Raw genomic sequence first — 11,493 nt, 5'->3', positions numbered from 1 at the left:
TAGTAGTTATATTCCTGTACATAGGAGCAGTATTATAGTAGTTATATTCTTGTACATAGGAGCAGTATTATAGTAGTTATATTCCTGTACATAGGAGGCAGTATTATAGTAGTTATATTCTTGTATATAGGAGGCAGTATTATAGTAGTTATATTCCTGTATATAGGAGGCAGTATTATAGTAGTTATATTCCTGTATATAGGAGGCAGTATTATAGTAGTTATATTCCTGTACATAGGAGGCAGTATTATAGTAGTTATATTCTTGTACATAGGAGGCAGTATTATAGCAGTTATATTCTTGTACATAGGAGCAGTATTATAGTAGTTATATTCTTGTACATAGGATCAGTATTATAGTAGTTATATTCTTGTATATAGGAGGCAGTATTATAGTAGTTATATTCCTGTATATAGGAGGCAGTATTATAGTAGTTATATTCCTGTATATAGGAGGCAGTATTATAGTAGTTATATTCCTGTACATAGGAGGCAGTATTATAGTAGTTATATTCTTGTACATAGGAGCAGTATTATAGTAGTTATATTCTTGTACATAGAAGCAGTATTATAGTAGTTATATTCCTGTACATAGGAGCAGTATTATAGTAGTTATATTCTTGTACATAGGAGCAGTATTATAGTAGTTATATTCCTGTACATAGGAGGCAGTATTATAGTAGTTATATTCTTGTATATAGGAGGCAGTATTATAGTAGTTATATTCCTGTATATAGGAGGCAGTATTATAGTAGTTATATTCCTGTATATAGGAGGCAGTATTATAGTAGTTATATTCCTGTACATAGGAGGCAGTATTATAGTAGTTATATTCTTGTACATAGGAGGCAGTATTATAGCAGTTATATTCTTGTACATAGGAGCAGTATTATAGTAGTTATATTCTTGTACATAGGAGCAGTATTATAGTAGTTATATTCTTGTATATAGGAGGCAGTATTATAGTAGTTATATTCCTGTATATAGGAGGCAGTATTATAGTAGTTATATTCCTGTACATAGGAGGCAGTATTATAGTAGTTATATTCTTGTACATAGGAGCAGTATTATAGTAGTTATATTCTTGTACATAGGAGCAGTATTATAGTAGTTATATTCCTGTACATAGGAGCAGTATTATAGTAGTTATATTCTTGTACATAGGAGGCAGTATTATAGTAGTTATATTCTTGTGCATAGGAGGCAGTATTATAGTATTTAGCATTTTTCGATTCCATCTTATAACAAACACAATAAGAAGTCATTAGAGCTGATTTTCTTCACCACATTTATTACAACATTGCATACAAAATTCTCTGCCCTCTCATGTTTATGTCATTATAGCACCAGATAGAAGATCAGAAGAGATCCATTCTGACTTACATCCTGTATTATACACCAGAGCTGCACTCACTATTCTGCTGGTGCAGTCACTGTGTACATACATTACTTATCCTGTACTGATCCTGAGTTACATCCTGTATTATACTCCAGAGCTGCACTCACTATTCTGCTGGTGCAGTCACTGTGTACATACATTACTTATCCTGTACTGATCCTGAGTTACATCCTGTATTATACTCCAGAGCTGCACTCACTATTCTGCTGGTGCAGTCACTGTGTACATACATTACTTATCCTGTACTGATCCTGAGTCACATCCTGTATTGTACTTCAGAGCTGCACTCACTATTCTGCTGGTGGAGTTTAGGTGGACTGTTAATTATGTGTTGCTTTTAGGAGCAGAAGAAGATTTTGAGGAGATAGGACTTAGGGATAAATGTGTAATTTATGGATGACATTTATTGAACGGTGACAAGTCTTAATTAAAGAAAAGTTTAATCCTTGAAAAATGAGATGTTTTACATCTTCCTAATAGACTTTGTATTTTAATTCCTCAGCATTTCAAAAACCTCTGCTTGCTGTCAATTAATGGCAACCAGTAAATATAGAAGTCTATTAGAAAGCTGCAGACTGTCTCATTATACAGTGATTACGCTCGGCGACTGGGCGACTTGGGGTTCACTGTGTGCGCAATGCAGACTCGCTGCTTAAATATTTTATTGATGTGGGGGCTGAGGGTCTTTCTGTGATCTTAAGACCACCTTTTACCACTTCCTCCCCCCATCAGAGGACAAGGACCGGGCACAGAGCCAGGTGATTCCTATGTACAAACACTTTACATATAAGTCATGGATGAAGTCAGGAGCTGCCACCCGCTAATTACCAGTCATTAAAGGGGAAGGAGCAGTTAACCCTGCGCAGCCCCTTCATCCATCCTGCCGTTATCCACAGCACATACATAGATAAGAATATATATATATACAGAGGGCGAATATTACCCCAAATATAAAATAACCAGCACTGCTGTATACAAGACACAATACAAAAGGTGAAAATGTACAACACCCAGGGGACACGCCCGCCAGTCCCCCACCCCTGCCCAATATTTGGCTTTAAGTTCTTTATCGAATGGCGGAGGACGCGGAGTGGTCGCCACAGAGTTGTGGGAGGGGCTCCGGTGGACGCACACTTCTGTGCACTGTCCTATAATGTCCCGGAATCCAGGTCCGGACGCCGTATGACCCCTCAGGGCTGAATATGGTGATGTCATTCGGGAGATAGATGTGAGGTGACCCGATTCCAGAAGTCAGACAAGATGGGGGATGTTCGGCCTCCTCAAAGTTCGTGAAGATTCCGCCATTAAATTTCCTATTATTGCTTCACGGAAAAAATGCGGAAAGATTTACCTTCTTTGCGGTTCTTAATGCTGGAATACAAAGCAAACAGTCAGAACGCTCTGTTCATCCTGAGTCCCCTGGTTCATGAATAGAACTCTAGAATTACAGTGAATACTGACACTGGTATGGCAACAGATTTCTATGCCATGCAGGTTCCCTGTGAAGCTGGGAGACACCATAGGCTACTTTCACATAAGCGTTTTTTGCAGATCCGTTATGGATCAGCAAAAACGCTTCCGTTACCATAATACAACCATGAACGGATCCGGTTGTATTATGTCTTCTAGAGCCGTGACGGATCCATCTTGAACACCATTGAAAGTCAATGGGGGACGGATCCGTTTTCTATTGTGTCAGAGAAACGGATCCATCTCCACTGACTTACATTGTGTGTTAGGACGGATCTGTCTTGCTCCGCACCACATCGCGGATAGAAAAACGCTGCTTGCAGCGCGATTCTGTCCGCGATGGGAGCGCAACCAAACAGAACTGAATGCATTTTGGTCCCCTCCGCTTTGTTCAGTTCAGTTTTGTCTCCATTGACAATGAATGGGAACAAAACTGAAGCGCTTTCTTCCGCTTTTGAGCCCCTATGATGGATCTGAATAGCGGAATTGATGTGAAAGTAGCCTTATCATCCACATATGACTGCGCAATATATGGAGGAGACCACCTTGGAAAGCGGTGATGGGGGCACAGACCGCAAGATCTCAGGAGCAGCCACAAACTTTATCAAAGGTGGATTCTACTGGGGGTGGGACAAATACGTATATAAGACTGGACTGGCCCTTTAAGCCCCACAAGGCCATTACCTCTCTGAGTGGATCCCGTTTTTATTAGAGCCCAAATAATGATTTTTTCTGTCCACGGGCATCACATCCACGTATCCCCCGGACTCATCTTTAATGACACCGGCGTGAACGGCCGTCCGACAAATGCTGGACGTCTAGAAGAGAAGAGAATGTCATTACCCAAGAGACTGAGTTAGAAGTTGTCACAGCCCCGCCCCCTGTTACTGACTTCACTGTGTATAGAAGGTGAATGCTTTGCACCAGCAGGGTCTGATCTAGAACCCGGCGGGATGTTTACTCCGGATCGGCTTTGTGCTGTGTTCTGGCAGAGGCTTCATCTCCTTACAAGGGCAGAGTCGGCTGCAGCTGTATCAGGGGCCACAGTGCGGCCGCTCTAAATCTGGCTCCTTGTGCTGGGAAGAAAATCTCAGCCATTCTTCTACAAGTTTCACAGGGGAAGTGTCTGCCCTGTGCAGCGTCATGGAACAGTCCAGCCAAAATATCCGACCCCATGCCTGATGCCATTAGAACAGAACCCATGACTGGTCAGGTACACGGCGCCTCTGCTGGAAACCAGCTGGAAAGCTTAGGCTTCAACTAGTGCTCCCACCGTTCCCAGCCACTGGGGCCCAAAAAGGAGCTGATCACAAGGGTCTGGGACGTCAGGTGGATCTGTACACAGCTGAGGGTTTGCTACAATGTGTCCAGTCTGGACAATCCTCAGACGCCTGACAGATTGTTACAATGTATCAGTCTAGACAATCCTCAGACTCCTGGCAGATTGTTACAATGTATCAGTCTAGACAATCCTCCGACTCCCGACAGATTGTTACAATGTATCTGTCCGGACAATCCTCAGACTCCTGACAGATTGTTACAATGTATCTGTCTAGACAATCATCAGACTCCTGACAGATTGTTACAATGTATCAGTCTAGACAATCATCAGACTCCTGGCAGATTGTTACAATGTATCAGTCTAGACAATCATCAGACTCCTGGCAGATTGTTACAATGTATCTGTCTAGACAATCATCAGACTGCTGGCAGATTGTTACAATGTATCTGTCTAGACAATCCTCCGACTCCCGACAGATTGTTACAATGTATCTGTCTGGACAATCCTCAGACTCCCGACAGATTGTTACAATGTATCAGTCTAGACAATCATCAGACTCCTGGCAGATTGTTACAATGTATCAGTCTAGACAATCCTCAGACTCCCGATAGATTGTTACAATGTATCTGTCTAGACAATCCTCAGACTCCCGATAGATTGTTACAATGTATCTGTCTGGACAATCATCAGACTCCTGACAGATTGTTACAATGTATCTGTCTGGACAATCATCAGACTCCTGACAGATTGTTACAATGTATCAGTCTAGACAATCCTCAGACGCCTGACAGATTGTTACAATGTATCAGTCTGGACAATCCTCCGACTCCTGACAGATTGTTACAATGTATCTGTCTAGACAATCCTCAGACTCCCGATAGATTGTTACAATGTATCTGTCTAGACAATCCTCAGACTCCTGGCAGATTGTTACAATGTATCTGTCTAGACAATCATCAGACTCCTGGCAGATTGTTACAATGTATCTGTCTAGACAATCCTCAGACTCCCGATAGATTGTTACAATGTATCTGTCTGGACAATCATCAGACTCCTGACAGATTGTTACAATGTATCTGTCTGGACAATCATCAGACTCCTGACAGATTGTTACAATGTATCTGTCTGGACAATCCTCAGACTCCTGACAGATTGTTACAATGTATCTGTCTAGACAATCCTCAGACTCCCGATAGATTGTTACAATGTATCTGTCTAGACAATCCTCAGACTCCCGATAGATTGTTACAATGTATCTGTCTAGACAATCATCAGACTCCTGGCAGATTGTTACAATGTATCTGTCTGGACAATCATCAGACTCCTGACAGATTGTTACAATGTATCTGTCTAGACAATCATCAGACTCCTGACAGATTGTTACAATGTATCTGTCTAGACAATCCTCAGACTCCCGATAGATTGTTACAATGTATCTGTCTGGACAATCCTCAGACTCCCGATAGATTGTTACAATGTATCTGTCTGGACAATCCTCAGACTGCTGGCAGATTGTTACAATGTATCTGTCTGGACAATCCTCAGATTCCTGGCAGATTGTTACAATGTATCAGTCTAGACAATCATCAGACTCCTGGCAGATTGTTACAATGTATCTGTCTGGACAATCCTCAGACTGCTGGCAGATTGTTACAATGTATCTGTCTGGACAATCCTCAGACTGCTGGCAGATTGTTACAATGTATCTGTCTAGACAATCCTCAGACTCCTGACAGATTGTTACAATGTATCTGTCTGGACAATCATCAGACTGCTGGCAGATTGTTACAATGTATCTGTCTAGACAATCCTGTTTCCTAACATTCGCTTCATCATAAGAAACCAAATCACGAGACACACATGTGCTGCTCATACGACCACCAGGACTCGCACTGCGGAAGCCGCCATCTTGAGGAGTCCTAACAGCGCGGCCCCCCTACCAATAATTCATGGACACTATGAATCCCCATGGATATCACTGATCCATTCCTCTTATACTCCAGTCACATCCAGAGCTGCATTCACTCCGCCACTGGTCTGTTATTATAATCCAGGACAGAGCGTTCTGCGGTCGTGGTCTGTCGGGGGCTGCGGGGACAGTTTATGTACTGAGTCAGTGATGGGGAATGGGCTGTGAATGATCTGGTCAGGAATGTCGCAGTACAAGGCTGGCATCATCCGTCTGCATGACCCCCACATTAGCCCCGTGTGTACTCTGCGCCGGACCCGTGACTACTTACATCTGCATAAATATTCGAGCCGATGACGGGCGCCCAGTGCGAGGGCTCATCCTTACAGTGGCTGGGGCAGGAGAACCTGCGCAGGGAGAGGAAATGGTTAATACCGAGCATCAGGTGAAATCCTCCCCTGTACCCCCTCGGCTCGCCCATCCCCCGCACACCTCTCCTTACCTGGGACAGTGCTTCGCCGGCTTCTCGTACGGACAGATCTCCGCCACCGTGGAGTAACAATCAATTGTCTGCACTGAGGGGGGATGAGAGGGAGAGATATTATGTACACCCCGATATATACCTCTAATGTACACCCCGATATATACCTCTAATGTACACCCCAATATATACCTCTAATGTACACCCCAATATACACCCTCTAATGTACACCCCGATATATACCCTCTAATGTACACCCCGATATATACCTCTAATGTACACCCCGATATATACCTCTAATGTACACCCCGATATATACCTCTAATGTACACCCCGATATATACCTCTAATGTACACCCCGATATATACCTCTAATGTACACCCCAATATACACCCTCTAATGTACACCCCGATATACACCCTCTAATGTACACCCCGATATATACCTCTAATGTATACCCCAATATATACCTCTAATGTACACCCCGATATATACCTCTAATGTACACCCCGATATATACCTCTAATGTACACCCCGATATATCCCTCTAATGTACACCCCAATATATACCTCTAATGTACACCCCGATATATCCCTCTAATGTACACCCCGATATATACCTCTAATGTACACCCCGATATATCCCTCTAATGTACACCCCGATATATACCTCTAATGTACACCCCGATATATACCTCTAATGTACACCCCAATATACACCCTCTAATGTACACCCCGATATACACCCTCTAATGTACACCCCGATATATACCTCTAATGTATACCCCAATATATACCTCTAATGTACACCCCGATATATACCTCTAATGTACACCCCGATATACACCCTCTAATGTACACCCCGATATATACCTCTAATGTACACCCCGATATATACCTCTAATGTACACCCCGATATATACCTCTAATGTACACCCCAATATACACCCTCTAATGTACACCCCGATATATACCTCTAATGTACACCCCGATATATCCCTCTAATGTACACCCCAATATACACCCTCTAATGTACACCCCAATATATACCTCTAATGTACACCCCGATATACACCCTCTAATGTACACCCCGATATATCCCTCTAATGTACACCCCAATATACACCCTCTAATGTACACCCCAATATATACCTCTAATGTACACCCCGATATACACCCTCTAATGTACACCCCGATATATACCTCTAATGTACACCCCGGTATATACCTCTAATGTACACCCCGATATACACCCTCTAATGTACACCCCGATATATACCTCTAATGTACACCCCGATATACACTCTCTAATGTACACCCCGATATACACCTCTAATGTACACCCCGATATATACCTCTAATGTACACCCCGATATACACCTCTAATGTACACCCCGATATATACCTCTAATGTACACCCCGATATATACCTCTAATGTACACCCCGATATATACCTCTAATGTACACCCCGATATATACCCTCTAATGTACACCCCGATATATACCCTCTAATGTACACCCCGATATATCCCTCTAATGTACACCCCGATATACACCCTCTAATGTACACCCCGATATATACCTCTAATGTACACCCCGATATATACCCTCTAATGTACACCCCGATATACACCCTCTAATGTACACCCCGATATATACCTCTAATGTACACCCCGATATATACCTCTAATGTACACCCCGATATACACCCTCTAATGTATACCCCGATATATACCTCTAATGTACACCCCGATATATACCTCTAATGTACACCCCGATATACACCCTCTAATGTAAACCCCGATATATACCTCTAATGTACACCCCGATATATACCTCTAATGTACACCCCAATATACACCCTCTAATGTACACCCCGATATACACCCTCTAATGTACACCCTGATATACACCCTCTAATGTACACCCCGATATATAACCTCTAATGTACACCCCGATATACACCCTCTAATGTACACCCTGATATACACCCTCTAATGTACACCCCAATATACAGTATACCCTCTAATGTACACCCCGATATATACCCTCTAATGTACACCCTGATATATACCCCCTAATGTACACCCCAATATATACCCTCTAATGCACACCCCGATATACCCTCTAAAGTACACCCCGATATATACCTCTAATGTACAATCCGATTTACACCCTGTAATGTACACCCTGATATTATACCCTCTAATGTACACCCGATATATACCCTCTAATGTACATCCCAATATATACCCCCTAATGTACACCCCAATAAACACCCTGTAATGTACACCCTGATATATACCTTCTAATGTACACCTGATATATACCCTCTAATGTACACCCCAATATATACCCCCTTATGTACACCCCAACATATACCCCCTAATGTACACCCCAATATACACCCTTTAATGTACACCCCAATATATACCCTCTAATGTACACCCTGATATATATACCCTCCTAATGTACACCCCGATATATACCTCTAATGTACACCCCGATATATACCTCTAATGTACACCCCGATATATATACCCTCCTAATGTACACCCCGATATATACCTCTAATGTACACCCCGATATATACCTCTAATGTACACCCCGATATATACCTCTAATGTACACCCCGATATATCCCTAATGTACACCCCGATATATACCCCCTAATGTACACCCCAATATATACCTTCTAATGCACACCCCGATATATACCCTCTAAAGAACACCCCAATATATACCCCCTAATGTACACTCCGATATACACCCTGTAATGTAGACCCGATATATACCCTCTAATGTACACCCCAATATACACTGTGTATAGACCCCCAGGTATCCCCCAGGCGGCTCTCCGTCCTCACCTGTCACTTTTGACACCATGAATGAATTTCCAGGTTTGAATTTACTGTAGGAAAAAAAAAACAATCGTCAGCTCTGGGAATTCTGGGAATCTACGGACAGATAGAAAATGTCGCAACTTACCTCAGTGACTCCACGCCGTTCCTGGTGGACTTGACAAAGAACTGCAGCCGCCCCTTCCGGGTGATGTCCACCAGACCGCCATTGTTGTCAATGACCCCATAATGTATGGCCGCTCTGCACAGGCTGGACATCTAGAGGGCGCAACAGCGGGAAATGTGAGTGGGGAAGGGGCACAGGAGGGAGGGGGCATAGAAAGGGGTAAGTAGGGGGTATGAAGAGCATGGTACATAGAATAGAAGGGGGAGGGGTGTAGGATGGCGGTATGGTCACCCGTCAGGCCCCTAAACCCGGACCCATTAGAACATTATCTCCAGGAGACACTTACGCTCTCATAGAACAGGGTCCCAAAGACCTTCACCTTCTTGTTTGCACAGCCGGCCGGACAGAAATACCTGGAACCGAAGAAAAGGCAATGAACCGAGCGCAGATTATTACAGGTTACTGAGAAATGATGGCTCCTCAGAGGTATTATCGACAAAGTAAATTATAAGAGATTATAATGGATTAGTACAGATTATTCATATAGTACATGTCTGGAGACCCCCTTTAAGTGATGATGATCTGTAGGGGTCTGATGCCTCCACGTGCAGAAATATTGTCCTAACGAGTGAACTGGAACGAGGACATAGTGTTTATTTTGCCACCTTAACTCCACCCCCCATGAACAGCCGGTGGATTATACCGCCAGCGCCATATGTGCCCTGTGACTCAGCGCTGGCGATGACTGAACCTCTTCTTCCCTCTATAGATTGTTATGTCACCGTGGTTACCCCAAATTCACATCCCCAGCAAAGACCTATTAATCTGCCTGAAGAATGTGGGGGTGAAGTATGGGCAGTGACCGAGGAGGCGCCGGGGAGGGGGCACCGCCGCCGGGCACAAAATATTTTTTTTTCTGTGGATTTCAGTGAGCGAATAATATCTGCAGTATAAACCTGACTGTCCAGCCTGGAATGTCAGCAAAATATTCATAAGAAGCTATGAGAGTGGCACGAGGTACAGAAACCTCATGCCTCAGCACCAGATACCTGTGCCCAGATATCTGCACCGCTCCAGAGGGAAGCAAAAGATCCCTGTGCCCAGATATCTGCACTGCTCCAGAGGGAAGCCAAAGATCCCTGTGCCCAGATATCTGCACTGCTCCAGAGGGAAGCCAAAGATCCCTGTGCCCAGATATTTGCACCGCTCCAGAGGGAAGCCAAAGATCCCTGTGCCCAGATATTTGCACCGCTCCAGAGGGAAGCCAAAGATCCCTGTGCCCAGATATCTGCACCGCTCCAGAGGGAAGCCAAAGATCCCTGTGCCCAGATATTTGCACCGCTCCAGAGGGAAGCCAAAGATCCCTGCGCCCAGATATCTGCACCGCTCCAGAGGGAAGCCAAAGATCCCTGTGCCCAGATATCTGCACCGCTCCAGAGGGAAGCCAAAGATCCCTGCGCCCAGATATCTGCACCGCTCCAGAGGGAAGCCAAAGATCCCTGCGCCCAGATATCTGCACCGCTCCAGAGGGAAGCCAAAGATCCCTGTGCCCAGATATCTGCACCGCTCCAGAGGGAAGCAAAAGATCCCTGTGCCCAGATATCTGCACCGCTCCAGAGGGAAGCAAAAGATCCCTGTGCCCAGATATCTGCACCGCTCCAGAGGGAAGCAAAAGATCCCTGTGCCCAGATATCTGCACCGCTCCAGAGGGAAGCCAAAGATCCCTGTGCCCAGATATCTGCACCGCTCCAGAGGGAAGCCAAAGATCCCTGTGCCCAGATATCTGCAGCGCTCCAGAGGGAAGCCAAAGATCCCTGTGCCCAGATATTTGCACCGCTCCAGAGGGAAGCCAAAGATCCCTGTGCCCAGATATCTGCACCGCTCCAGAGGGAAGCCAAAGATCCCTGTGCCCAGATATCTGCAGCGCTCCAGAGGGAAGCCAAAGATCCCTGTGCCCAGATATCTGCAGCGCTCCAGAGGGAAG

The 11,493-nt window shown here is 44.3% G+C and overlaps 1 protein-coding gene across 1 annotated transcript in view; it reads right to left on the bottom strand.

Moving 5' to 3' along the window:
• Positions 1-1,582: 1,582 nt before the first annotated feature.
• The window catches only part of CRISPLD2 (cysteine rich secretory protein LCCL domain containing 2), a 32,727-nt gene continuing 22,816 nt past the window's right edge, over positions 1,583-11,493 (bottom strand). Inside the window, exons 9-15 of the mRNA XM_044269699.1 lie at positions 9,856-9,922; positions 9,531-9,661; positions 9,410-9,453; positions 6,562-6,634; positions 6,391-6,466; positions 3,553-3,686; positions 1,583-2,769 (exon numbers count right to left, since the gene is read on the bottom strand). Of these exons, the coding sequence (XP_044125634.1) occupies positions 2,715-2,769; positions 3,553-3,686; positions 6,391-6,466; positions 6,562-6,634; positions 9,410-9,453; positions 9,531-9,661; positions 9,856-9,922 (580 nt within the window). The 3' untranslated portion in view covers positions 1,583-2,714. The remainder of the gene's footprint in view (positions 2,770-3,552; positions 3,687-6,390; positions 6,467-6,561; positions 6,635-9,409; positions 9,454-9,530; positions 9,662-9,855; positions 9,923-11,493) is intronic.

This window comes from Bufo gargarizans, chromosome 10 (assembly GCF_014858855.1).
Source record: "Bufo gargarizans isolate SCDJY-AF-19 chromosome 10, ASM1485885v1, whole genome shotgun sequence".
Classification (NCBI taxonomy): Eukaryota; Metazoa; Chordata; class Amphibia; order Anura; family Bufonidae; genus Bufo; species Bufo gargarizans.
The sequence above is the reverse complement of the archived record's forward strand: the minus strand, read 5'-3'. Positions and strand labels throughout refer to the sequence as shown.